The sequence below is a fragment of the Diaphorina citri genome, unplaced genomic scaffold (genome assembly GCF_000475195.1).
Source record: "Diaphorina citri unplaced genomic scaffold, Diaci psyllid genome assembly version 1.1 scaffold693, whole genome shotgun sequence".
Classification (NCBI taxonomy): Eukaryota; Metazoa; Arthropoda; class Insecta; order Hemiptera; family Psyllidae; genus Diaphorina; species Diaphorina citri.
Window position 1 is genome coordinate 2,167 of NW_007378126.1, and position 22,026 is coordinate 24,192.

Genomic DNA, 22,026 nt, shown 5'->3' on the forward strand with positions numbered 1-22,026 from the left:
CCTCCGCTTGAGATCGTTACCCTTCCTCCACTTATAGTTGAACAAGGATCCAAAGATGGCCGCCATCGAGCACGCGAGGAGGGGAAGTTTACCTCCGCTTGAGATCGTTACCCTTCCTCCACTTATATTTCACCATTAGAAATAAATTTCGTAATAAAATTAGGTACATTAGATATTTGATATTTACCTCGGTGAATCTCTTTGCAGATAATGCGATATGATCCAGTTTCTTCTCTGCAACATTTAAGAAGTGGATTGTGAGGACAAGAAAACTCCTTGTTGAGTTGGTGAGAGTTAGGATGTCACTTGTTATGGAAATGTCATTTTTTCCAATTATATTTTTAATGTTTTTTGCTGTACTTTCATATTTATTCTCTAAACATGTTGTTATCTGTTAATAGAGAGACAGACAAAGAAACAATAATTTTACCTATTAACATAATATATTTGGACAAATTTGTGTTGTATCAGTTGTATTGTATGTACCTACGTGGGAAAATATCTATACTAGAGCCATCGTACAGGTGTCTTCTCATCTCAGCCAGAGACATGTGGACCATCCTTCTTTCAGGGTTCCGCACTCTCTCAGTTGTGTTACTGGTTAGCATCCCATGATAAAATGGCTATTTTATCAATTGTGGAGAATAATTTATGTGTTTTGAGCATGCATTTTACATTTCCAGTATGTATAAAATATTTCTGGAGACCATAGTTGAGAAAAAAACTTCATGGATTAAAGAATCGGATCGGAATGGTTTCGTTGACATCAGATGAGAGGAGCGGAATATTGCTAGCTTCACGCCAGTGAAAATTCGTTGGTGTGAATTCGAAATTCTGTTAAGGATTTTTTTTACATATCCTTTTGTTTCTTGAGTGATTTGTGAGTCCTACCTGTAGTTTTTGATACGGTATTTCATTTGGTCAGCTCACTTTTTATTAAAATTGTATTCCTTTTAATACTAATTGGTGGCCCGAGATTAGCTCTTTTAAATTTCTCAAGCCATGTTACGGCCTTAGAATCTGTACGTAGAATGAACTTTTTGTTTCACTAGAATTATGATTGGGTACTTTTTTCTGTCCACGTGAATTATTTGCTTCTATGCGCTTTCCAGATTTCCTCTGAATATGGTAAGGCTTGTAAAAGAGAGGTCTAATAATATCCATTCCACGATGTGATAACCAGTATAACATTTGTGTAGGAATTTCTTGTTTATAACATTCACATCCTTCTATTTTACACTCAAAATATGGGCTCACTTGAGTTGAAAGTAGACTTGATCAAGCCCTTCCCAGCCGCTGTTGTTTTGAGTCTCGTAAAGTTGAACTTTCAATGCGGCCACTTTCTCCTCAAGTTCCCGTTTCTTCTCTTGGGATTCCTTGACTTGCTGTCGTACAGTGTTCACCCTGCCTGACAACTCCTGGGTACTCTGCAGACAGATACATAACCACAGCAATCCAATGAATTTCTAATTTGTGTTGAAGCAGATCCTTTTCACAACTTTAGTGTTTATCACAGCTAGTGCCTCCTTTGCAATCAGTTTCCATATTTCAAAAATCTTTTTACACTGGTAATAATAATAATAATAATAATAATAGTGCTTATTTATACTGCTCGCATAGGACTGAAAAGTCCCTTTACTCCAGCAGTAGGCTAAGAATGCCACCACGAGTGCACCCAGAACTCCAAGCATGCACAGAGCCCCCCCTCCCCCCAAAAAAGGGAGAACGAGGACAGGGTAGGAGGAATTCAGCCATTCCGAGAACGAACCTTATATCTGTTGGGAATAAACTTGCCTTTGGAAGGAATCGAACCTGCGATCTAGCGCTTTCTAGGCAGACGACGTGCTACCCTAGCTCCAGTACTTACATTGATGTGATGATTTTCCTGAGCTTTCTCAATGATTGTCATTCCATCTTGTTCGAATTTCTCACTGAAATTATTTGAAATGGATTAAATTTACTGAGGTATGTACTTAGGTAGAATTTAGTGATTTATCTGACTTCCTTCACTAGCAAGTGCACTATCACTTTTTTTTTATTTACCTATAGATGTATATTTTTTTACAACAAGGTTTACATACACACTATCACTGAACCTCTAATTCTGCCCATCACAAACTACCTCTGTATTTGTCTTTATCCCTTTTCTTCCCTCTCTCTCTCTCTCTCTCTCTCTACCTAGGTATCTTTCTTACATGATTTCTCTCTCCTTGTTCTGCCAAGTGTCCAGCAGTTGATTCCCATCTTCTATCTTTCTCTTTAACACCTCCCCCTTCTCAGCTTCTACTCGCACAGTTTTCCTCAGTGACAGCAAGATGGTTCGTTCCGCCTCTGTCTCTTCTGCGAACAATGAGAATCGAACGAGTCACGTAAAAAAACGAGATATTTTGTTGACAGACAGACACACACACGGACCAATGGCTGAAACTTTGGATTTAGGCTCTAGGGACCTCAAAACGTGTTTTGGCACTAAAAACTGACCATCGAAATTCTGACCCGATTACATTACTTTCCTTCCTATAGGATAAGGAAAGTAAAAAATGAGTGGTCCACATCGTTGTTCTTTTGAGTTTCTCTAATGGTTGATAACAAGTCACCATCGTACAGGTGTCTTCTCATCTCAGCCAGAGACATGTGGACCATCCTTCTTTCAGGGTTCCGCACTCTCTCAGTTGTGTTACTGGTCAGCATCCCATGATAAAATGGCAATTTTATCAATTGTAAAGAATAATTTATGTGTTTTGAGCATGCATTTTACATTTCCAGTATGTATAAAATATTTCTGGAGACCATAGTTGAGAAAAAAACTTCAGAGGGATTGGGTCAGGGGCTTCACTAAGGTGAGGTGAAAACTCATGTTCATAAGCAAAAAGTCACCAGGGGGAGTAACAGGAAAAGACTTGTCCCAAACAGGCGGAGTGAACTCAAAAGCTGGTTCCAATACTACACTACTAGGGCTACTCAAAGATAAACGTGTTGATGGTCTTGATTGCACATTCTCACCAAAATCTTGTACTTGGGGTTACCGGACATTCTGCAGGAGTATTTGATCCACTAGAACTTGTGGAAGGTCCTGGTATAGGTACTTTGGTTGAGATCATTTTGAGCCAGTGAACGATTAGTATGGCTACCACTTGTTGAAGGCACTTGTGATAAACTCCGTTTCTTTCGGATTGGAGATGACGAAAAGGTTTCATCTGACTCTACATCAGGATCATAATTCTTGTCCTTATCACTGTCATCACACTCACTATAGTAAAAATCATTGTCAGAGGGAAGAAATAGGGCTTCTTCTTCCTCTAATTCTTCAAGCTGTCTAAGAATGTCTTTATCACTGTTCATCATATTAATATTTTATTACTGCTGAAAAAAGAAAAAGAATGGAGTCATATTCACTGTGTTGAAGTCGTATATACCAATATGCAACTTACTGCACGGTGGTATGTAAAACATACCACCACAAAAACTAAAAAAAACACAATTATTTGAACTGATAATGTACTAAAGTGTTATAAAAACGATCCTACACACTTCAAACTATATAACTTGTTAGGCCATTATAAATTAAAACTCACACAAAAATTTTACCACCCCTCCAAAACTTTCATTTCACTACTAAAATCAAAACAGGTGTTTTTTCTGATAAAAACCATAATTGGAGAGCAAAAATCATGTTTGAGGTTCCGGCGTCTGCGCAATAATGTAGGAAACATCGTAAGCAATAGAATTAGAATGAGTTTCTGGTAGTAGATTCCTATCATCGTGAAAAAATTAGGAAAAATCAAATTCTAAGTGGTAGGAATCTTATACCACCGTGCCGGAAAGAGTTAAGAACCACTGCTCTACACCACCCATCCTCCCCTCTCACTTTCCTTTTTCAATTGTCCTCAAATTGGTGGACTTGTTTTGAATTAACACTTTTTTTTCGTCAATTACAACATGAGTTAATCTTAATAATAAGACCTAGTTACACTTGGTAAAACTTCAATTATTAAAAATTTAAAATGCTTGACTTTGAATTTTTATCTATCTATACGATAATGGGTTAACACCCTCATTGACTTTACTTACATATCTTGATAATGGGGTAACACCCGAAATACGTTCGTATAGATAAAATGATAAAACATAAGGTACCTGACCCAAAGTTCGCCACCCTAGTGTTTGTTTATTTTTTGTTTTTTTTTATTTTAAAAGATATTGAGGACCTTTTTCCAGGAAAAGCTAGATAATTTTGTTGTTCACCATTCTATTTGACATCCCAATAAGTCGTTGTTCGTAAGGATCATAATCCGTACCTATCTGTTTGTTCCAACTCCAGATTATGTGCTGGTGCCTTATAGTTTGTACGCCTGACATTGGTGTAGGCACTGAAGGTACATTCGGCTTTTGGTAGAATTGTCGATTGTTTTGGAAAGTAGGATTCGGATTTTTTTTTTAAAATGCGGGTTAGACTTGTTTTGATTGTTAAAATTGCTATTGTTGTACCCGTCGTGAGACCTAAAAGCATGTTGTTTCTTATGCAATTGCGTTTGTTGTTGAGATTTTTTAGGATTATGTTCGGAAGAATGTTTGTACTGTTCAAACCGGTATAGCGACGAATAACTGGCTATTTCGATAGCCGTTTCTGGCTGTCTAGACCTGAGGTAATTTCCTATCGAACCCTGGACTTCGTACAGGAATGAAGTCACGAGCATTTTATCTAATGCTGCCTTTAAAATACCATCAGAAGTCGGATATTCGGTTTTGATTCGTTTATGTATAGCATTTCTAAGTGAAGCGAACCTTTGAGCAAAGGACTCAGCCGATTCATTTGAATTTTGTTTAGTACGGTTTGCTTCCCTTATTAGGGTAGAGTATCCTGAGAGGGTCCGTTATCAGTTTCATGTAGAGATTAAGCCCTTGAAAGGTTATCAAATGGGTAAGAGTTTGCCTCTTCTTTCTATGGTGGAACATATCTGATGTTATTTTTGCCGAATAATGCAGTCTGATGTCCCAGTATTTTACCACAATGCAGCGGATCAAATTTATTTATTTATTCACGGGACTAACCCTTTATACAAAAATGACAATAAAAAAATACACTAAAACTAAACAAACACAAACAACAATCAAATACAGTAGAAAAAAATTATAAAATTAAATATAAAAGGAAAGTAAAAAGTACCTAATAAAGAGTAAATTTAATTAAAATTAAAATCGCCGTCGTTGATATGGTTTGACCCGACCTCCTGGTCAAAACCCGATGTTGAGAGAGGCCATCGAAAATATCCGTTCCTATATAGGAACGGATAACTTCTCTAGCCCCCTCCCGAAGATCTACCTGCTTGATAGACCCATTAGACACAAGTCTCCCGTCAGAGCCTTTGGACACAAAGTGTTTGCGGAAGTGTTTTTCCGCTAGCCTACACAGTTGAAACACATCCTTAGAAGGGTGAATTAAACCACCTTTTGTTTTTGCCTGAACCAACTTTTTTTTTTTTACTGGGATTCAACTCTTCTAACTTGTTAGCTTGTTGCACGCTCGGAAAGTCACTTCGAAATGAATGTTTGTTTTGAATTTTTGAAAAAAAATCTGGTGTGAACATCACACGACTTTCCTTATCCTATTGAATGATGCTTATTTGAGTGTTCTTTTACCCTAACTTTTACAATATCTCTAACCGTTTTGTCGCTATAGCTGAAAACCGCCAAAAAACGGTCGAAATCTGTCCAAAAGCGGTAAAAATACCGCCAAGCGCAGCAACCATCTCAAACAAACGTTTTGTGTTGCATCCTTGTCACATTAGTGAACCACATACCAAATTTCAAGTTTCTAGCTTATACCGTTCCCGAGATATTGTTAAATTACACCAAAAACCGCCAAAAAGCGGTAAAATGCCGCCAACCGTTGCACCGATCCTAACCAAAAGTTTCGTGTCGCATCCTTGTCACATTTGACAGCTACATACCAAATTTCAAGTCTCTACCTCTTACCGTTCTCGAGATATTTGGTCTGACTCCTTCATTTGATATGACGTGCTCTAAATAGGCTGTCTCTGTTTTGAAGAACTCTGATTTGTCGAGTTGTATTTTCATATTGTATTTCGATAATCTTTCTAATACGAGTTCTAAGTTCTGAAATGGGATTCTTACGACACATTGTATATTAAAATGTCGTCCAAATACACTACACAGCTAGGTATTGCTTGAAGTATATTATATTGTTCATACATCTTTTAAAAGTTGCCGGGGCGTTCCGTAATCCGAAAGGCATACCGAGGTACTCGTAATGGCCTTCCGTTCCGGCATTGAATGCTGTTTTCGCTATGCCTATAATCTACTACCATCCTCCATTTTTGCTTTCCAGAAGCGTCTAGTTTTTTCTTAACTACATGCACTGGTGAGGACCATGGTGAATGCGAGGGTCTAATGATTCCCTGATTTAGGAGACTTTCTATTTGTTGTTGAATTTCGATTTAGCTTCACGCCAGTGAAAATTCGTTGGTGTGAATTCGAAATTCTGGTAAGGATTTTTTTTACATATCCTTTTTTTTTTTATTTGTACTTTTGTTTCTTGAGTGATTTGTGAGTCCTATCTGTAGTTTTTGATACGGTATTTCATTTGGTCAGCTCACTTTTTATTAAAATTGTATTCCTTTAATACTAATTGGTGGCCCGAGATTAGCTCTTTTAAATTTCTCAAGCCATGTTACGGCCTTAGAATCTGTACGTAGAATGAACTTTTTACCATCCAAGGGTCACGAGCTAGGAAACCCTATCCTTTATTCCCCTTGTGGTGAACATCTTGTCCAAGCTTCCCACGGTTGCCATTGTGGTAGCTATTTCCATCCAGCGATCCGGAACTCCGAAGGGATGTAAATGCAAAACTTCCCGAAGGAGAAGTAAATCATCCTGAAGGGAAAACACTGTTCTTTTCGCAGTGTTCATGATTAATAATTATTAAATTGAAAAAAATATTAAGGTATATAAAGAAAAAAATTAAAGTGTCTTTCGAACACGAGGTTTAAACGGTTACAAACACAAAACAAATGGTAACTTTAGGGTTTCGATGATGAACGTTAACTAGCCACCGATTAAAATATCGGATTGGGATGACTTTCGTTAAGAGGAAGGGAATAGGAGGGACCTGGTAAAGGACCACATGCTTGAACCGACGTAAGCAATACCTGACGATTTTTTTATAACTCGTTAACAGGGACGTCCCGCGGGAAGTGGTTGGTCCCCGCCAGTAGGAAGAGGATACCTTGGGAATGATTAGGAGAGGGATCAGAAACGAAGTAATTGGTATGGATAATGGAGCAGAGCCAAGGATCAAGGCTTTGTTTTCAGTCTTGTGGTAGAATTTGGACCATCCTTGTTTACAGCTTCCTTTGAATATTAACTGATGCCATCAGTGCATACTTTCTGTTCTGTAATCTGTGGTGCCATCAGTGCATACTTTCTGTTCTGTAATCTGTGGTGATCATTTCGCAAATGGGGATAACGGTTCCACTATGACCTTTCAACTGAGCCCATTTTCACACATTGCCGCAACTCGAAGAACTTCCACACCTCTTGGGACAAAATATAACCCGGTGGACTCCGGATGGCAATGACGGACATTGGATAGCCTACTCACTTTGCCCGACTGTTCAGAAAGGACGATGTAAGAACTGGGGAGAACTTGGTTGTAAATTAACTTAGCATCTCCAATAAGAACGGCCTTGACGGTAAATCCCTTCGAAGCTCTTCCAGACCGCTGAATGGGTACTTTGACTCGCTTTACAATCTTGCCTGATGACATGGAACAGGCCGCAATAGGGAGGCCATAATACTTTCCAATACGGCTCACTGGGACAGACAGAACCCATTCTTTTGACGACATCTGAGAAGTAAGATTTAAGAGGTCTGCACGCAAGATGTTGGGGGAGATGATGTTGGCAGGGATCTTCTTATTTTGACGAGAACACGCCGCAATGTTTTTCCGGAATTTGCGGATCAGTAGATCGAGGGTGGTGTATACGGGGTGAGTTTTTCACACCAGTTCTTACATACTTTAGAAGTGAAGTGTGAACCTTTGTCGGTAAGTAAAATGGCTGGGTAGCCATATCTACTGAAGAATTCCTGTTCCAGAATTTTTATTACTTTCTGGGAATCGGTCCATCGGCTGAATTGGTCCGATTATCTCGCACCTTATCAACAGTGTGTTGGACCAGATCATGAGACCTCAGGAAATTTGGTTTTATTTCCCGGCCAAGCCGCCAGGAATTCATTAGCGGCCTTAGCAGAGACTTCTCTTTGGGCCATGATTCCATATTGAATGTTTCCTAGAATTCTTTCTAGATTCCTTTAGGTTTAGGCGAAGTCGTCGTGACCCTTATTGACCAATTATTGGTGATTAACTATTGGGGGCTGAAAACCTCCCGCATGTTTCAATTTCTTCTCCACATCCTTGTATTGAGTTCGATTTCACCCTTCTTCACCCCTCAGGTGACAAGCGGCGAGGTATTCGCGAATGCGAGGGCAAGGTTCAGGCACATCTGGTTCTTGACGAACAATGCTTGGAGCAAAGTTGATTTCGTCGCTCTCTTGGTCTAGGACTCTAGGACTCTAGGGTATCTTGAATTGTCCATAGATCCGGCACGTGGTCTATTCTCAGCAGTTTGGTATGATAGGGAGTTGTCGGTGATAGATTGACCTGACTTTAGGTAATTAGATCATATATGTTCTGTACGGAGGTGATTTTCCTCCACGATCGGACTCTATGTGTGGCAGCTTCCAACAAACTCATCGGTCATTGTCCGAACCAAACTCGTATTCCCGCAATACCAGAATGACCTGTAAGGCGCGCCCACAAGACAGGAGTCTGGAGTGAAAGAGAGGCGAGGCGCCACTTCAAGGTGAACTCTAGTGAAAGTCCCCCATGAGAGTTTCTCAGCCTCTCTTAGATTTGCACTCTCAGAAATTGTCACTGAGAACGCCTTCGTTTCATCCGGCCACGTGGGCGTTATAGCCTCTTTGTATAGGCAATATATTGGTAATCTAACGTATACATCGTTGTTCTTTTGAGTTTCTCTAATGGTTGATAACAAGTCACCATCGTACAGGTGTCTTCTCATCTCAGCCAGAGACATGTGGACCATCCTTCTTTCAGGGTTCCGCACTCTCTCAGTTGTGTTACTGGTCAGCATCCCATGATAAAATGGCAATTTTATCAATTGTAAAGAATAATTTATGTGTTTTGAGCATGCATTTTACATTTCCAGTATGTATAAAATATTTCTGGAGACCATAGTTGAGAAAAAAACTTCAGAGGGATTGGGTCAGGGGCTTCACTAAGGTGAGGTGAAAACTCATGTTCATAAGCAAAAAGTCACCAGGGGGAGTAACAGGAAAAGACTTGTCCCAAACAGGCGGAGTGAACTCAAAAGCTGGTTCCAATACTACACTACTAGGGCTACTCAAAGATAAACGTGTTGATGGTCTTGATTGCACATTCTCACCAAAATCTTGTACTTGGGGTTACCGGACATTCTGCAGGAGTATTTGATCCACTAGAACTTGTGGAAGGTCCTGGTATAGGTACTTTGGTTGAGATCATTTTGAGCCGGTAGGTACTTTGACTAGGTACTTTTATAAAATAAGGAAAGTAATAGGTAAATAACATCATCATCATCATCTAGGTACTTAGGTACTTCGCCTTTTCCCATGTTGGCATGTTTAGGTCTTACCAATATTGTTTCGGCAATGATGACAGAAACACCCTCTGCCCTATATGATCGCCTGACAACCTCGACCTGTTGTTGGGTACAACGAGGTTCACTGTCGAGGCCACCCGCTCGGAACTAACTGAGGAGCCCTGTGCCAAAAGGCTCCTCAGTGCAATTTTCGCTAATACTGGCGTAAACTCCTTACAGTTTAGCCAGAACTCTAGTGGGTTGCTTTTCATTGTGTCTTGACATGGTTGGTCAAGATATTGTTTCAATTCTGGAGGCATCATTGAGCCGCTTGCTACAGAACTCCCCTGAGAAGAACTAATGAGGACCTGTCGCCCGCTCCATATACTTTCATTTTGATTGTGATCAATTATTCCTTGTTCTGGCTGGACCCGCTCTGCGGAGACATCCGGGGTACTTGGCTGGCGCTGTCTGTTCTGCGTATGCTCATCATTTATGAGTTTAGAAAGTGAATTGATGTGAGCGGCCAGGATCGTTGGTTGAGTAAAGTGCATTTTCTTAAACCGCGGGTCTAGGAGTGTAGCCCTAGCCAAGCAGACGTTTTTTTCAAGGTCAAAAAATCTCCTTCTTCCATCATCCAACAATTTAAAAAGAAAGGTTGTTGCGGTGGGACTTGTAACAGTTAGTTCTTGTTGTTCAAGTTTCTTCAAAATGAGATTGCAGAGAGGGATCACGAGAGGAGCAGTTGGATACGATTCTCCAGTAATATCATTTGTTGCCTCCTTGAAGGGAGCAAGAATGGTAATAATTTCTCGTAATGTGTTTAAATCAGTGCCAGGAATCATGTTCGGTGCTCCAGGCCTGGTGAGAAGAATCTTGGCAACATGTGATGCTAACTTTGTGAATCGTTCAATCATATCACATGTTGAATTCCATCTTGTACTTACACTTTGTATGAGTACAAGCACATCGCCCTCCTTCTTCCCCTGAGCCATCTGCTCCCTCTTCAAATCATCGGTTGCTTGAACAGAGTGTTTGAAGAACGTTACGATTCCTTTGACTTTTGCAATCAGGGGCATCAATGCTTCCTGCCCTAAACCCGCATCAACAATCAGGTTTAATATGTGTGCGAAGCATGGGACACGCCTATGGTTTGTCAAAAAGGAATTTGCGGCAGCAACCATATTTGAACCAGCATCTGTGGTCACAGCAATAACTTGGGATTTGGGAATGCCAAATTCTTGCAAGATTTCATCCCATAGTTCGCAAATGTTGAGAGCGGTGTGAGCCTGAAAGTACGAAAAAGAAAGTACAGTACTGTTAAATCAAAATGATATGTACAGACTCAACTTTCACAAAAAGGTGCTCTTTAGAGCATTTTTTTTTTTTTTTAATATTATGGATATGTAGATAACGAGCTCTTCTCGATCCGAGTGGAATTTTATGTGTGATAAACGTAATAGGTTTGCGATATTGTTGCATTCCTTGACTGCTGTTTGTCGGTATTTTAGAGACAAGGAAATATTCCTATTTACCAGTAGGTTTTGATCCTATAGGATATTTAGACTTACTTTCTGTAAGTCATTGGTACCTAATATTCCGTCAAAGTATTCATGAAAATCGAAGATGTAAAATTTGGTAGACCCGGGAATTTTCTTTGAAGAGAATAGATATTTATTAGGAATGATAATACTATGGGTTCTCGACGTCCAGTAGCGGTTTTGATAGTAGCTGGTTCTTGGTTTAGAGGAAAAGGAAATTAACTAATACAAGCGGTGGATAAATAGCTGGCGCTAGCTCCTGTGTCGATTAAAAATTTCAATTTGTGGAGGATTACGTACGGTAAGTTTTGTCCGGATAGCCGGGTACGTAGGTACTGGTCAGTTCTTGGTATTGTCCGGAGGCTGATCGATAAAATTTGCCTCTTCATCTGAACCATAGTACTCTTGCGAAGTCGTCGTGACCCCTATTGACCAATTATTGGTGATTAACTATTGGGGGCTGAAAACCTCCCGCATGTTTCAATTTCTTCTCCACATCTTTGTATTGAGTTCGATTTCACCCTTCTTCACCCCTCAGGTGACAAGCGAAGCGGCGAGGTATTCGCGAATGCGAGGGCAAGGTTCAAAACCATCAGGTTCCTGGCAAACAATGAATGCTTGGAGCAAAGTTGATTTCGTCGCTCTCTTGGTCTAGGACTCTAGGGTATCTTGAATTGTCCATAGATCCGGCACGTGGTCTATTCTCAGCAGTTTGGTATGATAGGGAGTTGTCGGTGAACTGCCTGAATGTCCGTATTCTATTGTAAACAATTGGAACGCCGACTTTTTGTCCCATCTCAATAGTTGAAGTTGCAGTCGGTGGTGGTTCCCAATCGTCAGCACCATATTCTTCTTCAATGTCGTCTTCCTCCTCCTCGGGGATCATGGAGCTCTGAGCCGGTGCCTGGTTGGCACTGAGAAGGTGCTCAGGGTATCTTGATTTGGTATGTTTGGTAATTTTCGAATGGAGTTTCGTTGTAGTTTTGTTTGAGGTTAAAAAGTTCGATGGTGAGTGTATAAACATCTCTTTTGTCACTGTACGAATTCAGAAGGGCGGCTTTCAGTTCAGCCCAATTGTTGATAGAAAAAGAGCTGATATTCAGCTTTGCCTCCCCCGTTACTTTCGACTTGAGGGAGTCGACGGTAGGAGAGGGTTCAGAGAGGGCATTCATTTTGGCCTCTAATGATGATATTGTCCCTACTTTTTCCTCCGGAGCGACCGGCGAGTAGTCAGATGCGCCGGAACGGAAAAATTGAAATTTACAAAAGAATCGAAGCGTCCTTTTTGATCTCCATTGAAAATAATCTAATGTTTTGCCACATTCAAAGATGGCCGACAGGAAATTTCATACCGGGCTTGTAGAGAACTTGGTGTTTTTCATTGGATTGAGAACTTTTTATATTTTGAGGTGCGGTGTTTTGTGTTGGCGGTCCCCCGCCGGGGTCACCATCTGACCAGTCGCCCATCATGCGTTGCTATATAGGCAACCTAGATAACCATGGTGTAAACAAACATCACGGAAACAGCCAACGGACAGGTGACTGGTTGACCTCTAATTACTACATAGATTTAGGTGACTTGATTGAAATGAACTGTTGCAGTTGGTTGGAAGTTTGGTAAATTTGATTGTGCATGTGAATTGTGATTTACTTCTCGACTAGATTGATTAAGGAGCGCGGTAGCGCTCCGCCCCGCCAAGTCAAGAAAGTTTGACCGCGCTACTAGAGATATTATACGCGACAGGGAAAGGGTTAAGAAAAAACTAGACGCTTCTGGAAAGTAAAAATGGAGGATGGTAGTAGATTATAGGCATAGCAAAAACAGCATTCAATGCCGGAACGGAAGGCCATTACGAGTACCTCCGTATGCCTTTTGGAATACGGAACGCCCCGGCAACTTTTCAAAGATGTATGAACAATATACTTCAAGCAATACCTGACTGTGTAGTGTATTTGAACGACATTTTACTATACAATGTGTCGAAAGAATCCCATTTCAGAACTCTAGAACTCGTATTAGAAAGATTATCGAAATACAATATGAAAATACAACTCGACAAATCAGAGTTCTTCAAAACAGAGACAGCCTATTTACGGCACGTCATATCAAATGAAGGAGTCAGACTTAGCCCAGAAAAGATAAAATGTATAGAAAAATTTTCAATCCCAAAAACCCAATTCAAAAGTTTCCTAGGCTTAGTAGGATACTATAGAAAGTACATCAAAGACTTCGCAAAGATCGCAAAGCCGCTCCACGTTTGTTTTAAGAATGATGCCACCATAAACATTAAAGATCTAGCCTACAACGAAGCGTTTCATTCTCTAAAATCGGCGTTGATGAATGAACCCATTTTAACGTACCCAGATTTTACAAACACATTCACTCTGACGACTGATGCTTCAAATACAAAGATCGCAAAGCCGCTCCACGTTTGTTTTAAGAATGATGCCACCATAAACATAAAAGATCTAGCCTACAACGAAGCGTTTCGTTCTCTAAAATCGGCGTTGATGAATGAACCCATTTTAACGTACCCAGATTTTACAAACACATTCACTCTGACGACTGATGCTTCAAATTTTGCTCTAGGAGCAGTATTATCTCAAAATGATCACCCCAAAGCCTATGCTTCAAGAACCCTTAATGATCACGAAAAGAATTATTCAACTATAGAGAAAGAACTTCTAGCTATAGTTTGGGCAGCCAAACATTTTCGCCTCTACCTTTTCGGTCAAAAATTTAAAATCGTAACCGATCATCGACTATTAACCTGGCTTTTCAATCTAAAGGAACCAAACTCAAAATTAGTCCGTTGGAGACTCAAACTAGAAGAATACGATTATGAAATAGAATACAAGCCGGGCAAACAGAACTGAAATGCCAACGCTTTGTCGAGAATCAAAATCCATAGGCCGAATGCACAGTCGTACCTTAAAAATAATCTTAAAATATTGACAATCTTGCATTATGTAGATCATCTGATATGTACTACCTACTTCAAACATATTCCTTAACATTCTTCTTTTGGTGTCAGTTATAGTTTATAGTTAATTGGTGAAATCTGTAGCCAGCTGTCAACAGGATAAATTTAAACAATTCTTTTCCAAACCTGTAACAACACCTCTTGAGAACAAAGTAAAAGAAGCAGAGATTAAACTCAGTGCACTTGTTGCTGAACACAATTTATCATTTCTTCTCATGAATGATCTATCAGAAGTATTAAAGGAATGTTTTCTAGTGTTGGGAATAATCGATTATGATAATCGATTAATCGATTATTATTGATAATCGTAATCGTAATCGATTATAAAAAATAATCGAACCCCATAATCGGAATAGAAATAAAGGCTAACTTAACCAGAACTAACCCAACCGAGTCATTGAAAGAAAACGAAGATATTATAATAAAGGAAAGAGAAAGTCGATATAAGGCAAAGACAATATAAAACGCAAAACGGTAGTTTGTAAAAACTACAAACAGCCACTCAGACGAAGTAAAATACATTACGATAGAATACGAAAAAAGACAAACAAATAGCTTACAGGTTTTCCTTCCTATTCTTGTTTCAGATCCAGAGGATCGGACGACATTGTAAATATTACCCATAATATAGGTATATTACCCGTAAGTTTAGGAAAAATTTGTAACCGTTTAAACCTCGTGTTCGAAAGACACTTTAATTTTTTTCTTTATATACCTCAATATTTTTTTCAATTTAATAATTAATCAAGAACACTGCGAAAAGAACAGTGTTTTCCCTTCAGGATGATTTACTTCTCCTTCGCGAAGTATTACATATTAATCCCTTCGGAGTTCCGGATCGCTGGATGGAAATAGCTACCACAATGGCAACCGTGGGAAGCTTGGACAAGATGTTCACCACAAGGGGGAGGTATAAATGATACAGGAGAAGTATAAATCCACTGGACTCGCTGTCCCAATCTGAGCTAGCAGAAGGAGAGGGTGGGGGAGGGCGAGACACAGCAGAAGAAGACGGTAGAGGACGTGACCCAGCAGAAGAGGGCGGTGGAGGGCGGGACACAGCAGCGCGGACAGACTCCGCCAAAGATTTGAATTCAGACTGCATGGCAGACAGAGATTTCTACAAAGCTGACAAGCGGGAGGAATCAGCAGAGGGCTGGGGAGGTGGCGAGGTCAATGGTTCAAAAGGCGGAGAAGGGATTTTATCAGGAAGAGGAGCAGTAGAAGCAATATCACTGCTACCAGAGTTCTCCAAGCCTGAGTGACGATTGGCCTCTTCCCTTGACACACACAAGGAAAGAATGGGGGTCATCGCTTGTAGGAACTGCCTGTGTCGATCTTCAGAACCTCTAAGATTCATGGAAATAGAGGACGGGGAGAAGATGAGGGCCCTCCCAAAGGGCCAGGAGAGAAGGAGGTCTCTGATCCCCCTAAACTTCTTCTTAGAGACGAAGGGGGAGCCGGGGAAGATAGTATCCAACAGTCGTTTGGTGGGGAAGGCGAACCTCAATTTGGCGAGGACGAGGACATTGGAGTCCCCAGAAATAGGGTAGGTCACTAAATGAAGAGGGGCCAATCTCCCCAGTTTTGGAGAAGGACTTGTGCCATCAAGATTTGATTTTGTCTGCAGTCGGGATAGAAGTGGGGGCATCAAACAAATCTCCGAGGGAGACATCTCTAGGATCTCCAGGTTCCATCTGGGAAGGAGAACAACAAAGGGAAACTCATTAGCCCCCTCAAAAAAGATAATACGCAAGCCTTAAGAATAAAGACCGTCTCAAGAGTAAAGACCCGTTAAACTATTATGAACGTCCTAAGAAAGACTTTATAATGGAGCCTAATCCATTAATCAGTCCACGTTTAGCCATTCTATGTGTAGAGAAATGAGACAATTTATGTAGTGAGTTTTTGTACCAATCTTTCAGAGTGATATAGTGAAGGAAGGTTTCTTGATTGGAATCGACTTGATAAGTCTTCGTAATTAGCCGTTCAAATGAGTCGAATAGCTTTTCTGCCATTTGGATGTACTCGGTCAAGTTAACATAATGTAATAAAGTTAAAGTATGGGTACTAGATTCTAAGTATGCATTTCCTAAACTTACGGGTAATATACCTATATTATGGGTAATATTTACAATGTCGTCCGATCCTCTGGATCTGATTCAGCTATAGCGGTTAGAGATATTGTAAAAGTTAGGGTAAAAGAACACTCAAATAAGCATCATTCAATAGGATAAGGAAAGTCGTGTGATGTTCACACCAGATTTTTTTTCAAAAATTCAAAACAAACATTCATTTCGAAGTGACTTTCCGAGCGTGCAACAAGCTAACAAGTTAGAAGAGTTGAATCCCAGTAAAAAAAAAAAAGTTGGTTCAGGCAAAAACAAAAGGTGGTTTAATTCACCCTTCTAAGGATGTGTTTCAACTGTGTAGGCTAGCGGAAAAACACTTCCGCAAACAACATTACTTTAAATTCTTATGTAATTGTACAGTATGAAGGGGCATATTTTCCAGGTATTGTTGAAGATGTTAAGGAGCCCACAAGTACAGAAATGGAATATGAGTATTTTATAAGCACAATGGTAATGAGTGGTCTTTACTGGAAATGGCCAGAACGCAAGGATTCATGCTGGTACAAGAAAATTGATGTTTTGGAAAAAATCGATGTTCCAATAATTGTTAATGCCAGGTTAATCCAATAATTGTATACATATTTGCAGTTCGTGGCATTGACAAATGGAAAAAGAAAAAATGAAAAGGCATTGGGTAGTACTAAGTACTTAGGTATCAAATAGAAATGCTGACTTATAAACTTATTGAATAATAATAAGTTCTAAGTTCATATCTCTTTATTTTAGTTTTCTGATTACTAACAGAAAAAATGTTAATTTCTATAGAGGAAAATGCCTAAAATTAGTTAACAGCTTGAGAACAGTTTTTGAGTATGTAGAAGAAATAGAAACATTTGAAGTCGATAAGATCGTAAAATTACCTCAACCAACCATCTAGGTGAAGCCTTCAGAGATGCCTACTTCCCCATCTACAAAGAACACTATTAACATCTCCCAATTCACAATTTCCATATAAATCCCATCACTGTCCACATAGATGCCACAGGCTCAGTTGTCAGAAAAACTCGAGATACTTCAAAACATGTAATACACTATGCTCCAGTGATGAACATCCCTGAAACTAGAGGTATAGAACTGTTATCCCGATGATATGATCATCTCAGATTACAGAACAGAAAGTATGCTCTGTTGGCTTGCAGCCATTAAAGGCACTACTTCCATCTCGGGGCCATCAATTAATATTAAAAGGCCCCAATATTAATCAAAACACAACAGAAGAAATCAATGAAACAGCACGGATTAAAAATACAGAAACCCAGTCAGACAATAGAAGGTGTCCCTAGAGCTTCAGCAAAAATTTGGCGGGAATACCCGAGTTTAGTTATATTCATTTGCTAATCGAGGTTCCGTTTACTCTTCAGTCTTCATTCCTAAAGTGATGTGAACATCACACAACATTCGCTTGTTTTTACCACCTGACGAAGTCGCCGTACCCTCATCCCCGCTGCCGCCTCAGTTCCCAGCCTCCTCTATTGAGCTTGTGCGCTCGGCGAGAGTGCGTGACGATTGACGAAGTATCTCTACCCCCCTTCCCCGCTGCCACCTCAGTTCCCAGCCTCCTCTATTGAGCTTGTGCGCTCGGCGAGAGTGCGTGACAAAGTCTCTCTACCCCACACAGTCACAGTGGAACTGTTATCCCCATTTGCGAAATGATCATCTCAGATCACACAACAGAAAGTATGCACTGATGACTTGCAGCCATTAAAGGCAACCCAACATTAATCATAACACAACAGAAGAAATCAATGAAACAGCAGGATTAGAAAAAAATCCAGTCTGACAGCAGAGGCTTCTAGACTAGACCTTCAGCAAAAAAAAAAAAAAAAAAAAAAAAAAAAAAAAGGGGGGAAAAAAAAAAAGGGGGGAAAGGGGGAGAGCGCGAAAGGTATAGAAAAATAAAAGCAGATCCAGTGCGAAGTGAGATGGAAAGAGAAAAGGAGAGGAAAAAGTACGAGAACAAAAAGAAGCAAGTCAAATTGGTAGCTGACATGACTGCGAGGGAAAAACGGGCAGCCAACAAACTGTGGCGAGATAAAAAGCGCAAAACAAAACAAAGAAAAGAGTCTCAACCACAAAATCTGACCCCGCCTGAGTCAGAAAATGATGGAAGTGATCATGAAAATGGTGATAATCAGAACGAAAATATCCAACATCAACGGAATTCAGGAAGGAAAAAAATACGCAGGGATAGATCTAAGATGTACAAGAGATATATGCAGTTAATCAAGCAAAACCAAGCTCTTAAACGACAAAGGGATTACATCAACTCCTAGCCAACCAAGACCAGATTCCATCCCGACATCAAGTACATCCCAACAAAGCACATCAAGTTCTAACCAACAAAGCACATCAACTTCTAACCAACCAAGACCAGATTCCATCTCGACACCAAGTACATCCCAACCAAGCACATCAAGTTCTAACCAACAAAGCACATCAACTTCTAACCAACCAAGACCAGATTCCATCTCGACACCAAGCACATCAAGTTCTAACCAACAAAGCACATCAACTTCTAACCAACCAAGACCAAGCACGTCCAGAACCACTGCTAGACATTGCAGCACATCAACTTCTAACCAACCAAGACCAGATTCCATCTCGACACCAAGTACATCCCAACCAAGCACATCAAGTTCTAACCAACAAAGCACATCAAGTTCTAACCAACAAAGCACATCAACTTCTAACCAACCAAGACCAGATTCCATCCCGACATCAAGTACATCCCAACCAAGCACATCAAGTTCTAACCAACAAAGCACATCAACTTCTAACCAACCAAGACCAAGCACGTCCAGAACCACTGCTAGACATTGCCTAACTGATAGGCTAGATTCTGATGGAAACAAAATGAAAAGAAGAGCATGCATCTATTGCTATGCTAATCTGAAACAGTCAGCAGGGCGAAAAATAGCGAAGGCAAGAGCTAAATTAGTTCAAACGTATTGTTCTAAGTGCCCAAAGAAACCTACCATGTGCCTAAGTTGCTTCAACCAGCACCATCTCTAAGAAACCCACCCTCCCATAGTTTGAATATTTTTAATATGTACAACTTTACTCTGTTCCTCAATATAAATAAACCTACTCTAAGTATTGTTTTTACATAAGAAAAACTAAAATAATAAAAAACTGAAAGTAAAAATGCCCTAAAAACTAAAATATAAAAAAACTGAAAGTAAAAAATGTCCTAAAAACTAAAGCCGGACGTGGCACTCAAGGTGTTATACATTCAACATAGATGTAGGTAGTAGATTAGGCAAGAGAAAATCATGTAACAATTATCTCTTTCCCACCCCATACTTTGCACAAAATGCAACCCCTGGACAAAGCATTCATGGGGCCACTAAAAGTGTACTACAGCAAGGAAATAAGACAATTCATGTGTGAAGATGCAAGACCAGTGCGAGCCACTGATGTTATGGAGTTATTTGGTCAAGCTTATGTAAAATGTCAAATTACCCAAGCTATTTGAGACAGCAGTTAGTATCATAGAATCAATGCCACCCAGAGATGTAACTTTTGAATTTGTTAAAAAGAGATTGTTAAATGGAGAAGAAAAATTCCAGAGCAAAAATGAAAGTAATGCTCAAAATTCAAAGAAATCTGTTGCAATCAATTCTAACACAAATTCAAGGAAGTGTTATGGCTGTGGCAAACTTGGACATTCTGTGAAAGATTGTTGGAACAAGACAAAACCAAGGCAAAAGTTCAATACCAATAACCAAGGACATGCAAGATATCACAACCAATAGTTATGTTCTTCTCAATCTTCCTATTCTAAAACTTTAGAGTGATCGCTACCAAAAGAACTGGAACAAATGAGCAGTAAAAATACTTTCTTTGTTTTCCTAAATTTCTCAAAAAAAAAAAAAAAAAAAAAAATTAAACATAAAGTTAGAGTGAGTGAAGTGATTTCATGTGAGAAATGACGAGTCCAGGTGGACAGAGAAGATTCATTTTATTATTTTTTAGTTTTTAGGACATTTTTTACATTCAGTTTTTGTTAAAGTTTTTAGGGGAATTTTTCATTTCCAGTTTTTATTTTTTAGTTTTTAGGACATTTTTTACTTTCAGTTTTTTTATATTTTAGTTTTTAGGGCATTTTTACTTTCAGTTTTTTATTATTTTAGTTTTAAGTAAAACCATGTTTTTTAAATTTTTAATTTATAGATTTTATTTTTCACTTTTTAGTCAGAACTTTTTTCCCTCAATAAAATACAGATTTTCTCTAGGAAATAAGTCAAGTCTAACAGTAAGGCCCCCTCTCCAAGGAAACAACTTTTTTTTTAAGAAATAGCAAATTATAAAGCTGTTTGGGCTTATTCTATAGATATGCCCATAATGAGGGTCCTGTATATTGTAACACCCTGTATGTTCAGTACCCATACTTTATTACATTATGTTAACTTGACCGAGTACATCCAAATGGCAGAAAAGCTATTCGACTCATTTGAACGGCTAATTACGAAGACTTATCAAGTCGATTCCAATCAAGAAACCTTCCTTCACTATATCACTCTGAAAGATTGGTACAAAAACTATCTACATAATAAATTGTCTCATTTCTCTACACATAGAATGGCTAAACGTGGACTGATTAATAGATTAGGCTCCATTATAAAGTCTTTCTTAGGACGTTCATAATAGTTTAACGGGTCTTTACTCTTGAGACGGTCTTTATTCTTAAGGCTTGCGTATTATCTTTTTTGAGGGGGCTAATGAGTTTCCGTTTGTTGTTCTCCTTCCCAGATGGAACCTGGAGATCCTAGAGATGTCTCTCTCGGAGATTTGTTTGATGCCCCCACTTCTAGCCCGACTGCAGACAAAATCAAATCTCTGATGGCACAAGTCCTTCTCCAAGGCTGGGAAGATTGGCCCCTCTTCATTCAGTGACCTACCTACCCTATTTCTGGGGACTCCAATGTCCTCGCCAAATTGAGGTTCGCCTTCCCCACCAGACGACTGTTGGATACTATCTTCCCCGGCTCCCCCTTCGTCTCTAAGAAGAAGTTTAGGGGGATCAGAGACCTCCTTCTCTCCTGGCCCTTTGGGAGGGCCCTCATCTTCTCCCCGGTGAGTAGGGCGACTGACGCTAGGGACCTGGCATCTCTGACGCACGGACGTAAGGTTCGGGTCAGAAGATGCTGGAAGTCGCCGGGGAGGTTCCGCATAAACTAAGGGGGGTCACAGTTGTGTGCAGCCACTCGTGGTTGTGCCCACCAGCTGGCGCCCCTCCCCCTCTTGAATTAGGGAATTGGTTGGGTGGAGCATTAACGGGGACAAGGGCAAGGGTATCCGTGGAGGATTTCTCTCCTCTTCATCCCTGTCAGTGGATTCTTTTTTACTTATTATTATTATTATTATTATTATTATTATTATTATTATTATTATTATTATTATTATTATTATTATTATTATTATTATTATTATTATTATTATTATTATTATTATTATTATTATTATTATTATTATTATTATTATTATTATTATTATTATTATTATTATTATTATTATTATTATTATTATTATTATTATTATTATTATTATTATTATTATTATTATTATTATTATTATTATTATTATTATTATTATTATTATTATTATTATTATTATTATTATTATTATTATTATTATTATTATTATTATTATTATTATTATTATTATTATTATTATTATTATTATTATTATTATTATTATTATTATTATT

General features: G+C 39.2%; 2 protein-coding genes across 2 annotated transcripts in view; both read right to left on the bottom strand.

The window, feature by feature from the left end:
• Positions 1–1,253: 1,253 nt before the first annotated feature.
• Positions 1,254–22,026, bottom strand: part of LOC103511248 (kinesin-like protein KIF16B) — a 34,535-nt gene continuing 13,762 nt past the window's right edge. The window contains exon 5 of the mRNA XM_026825071.1: positions 1,254–1,427. Within this exon, the coding sequence (XP_026680872.1) occupies positions 1,254–1,427 (174 nt within the window). The remainder of the gene's footprint in view (positions 1,428–22,026) is intronic.
• Positions 9,677–10,958, bottom strand: LOC113468283 (zinc finger BED domain-containing protein 6-like). Its single transcript, XM_026825073.1, has one exon. It carries the CDS (start codon positions 10,841–10,843, stop codon positions 9,710–9,712), a length of 1,134 nt encoding a protein of 377 aa, XP_026680874.1. The 5' UTR covers positions 10,844–10,958; the 3' UTR covers positions 9,677–9,709.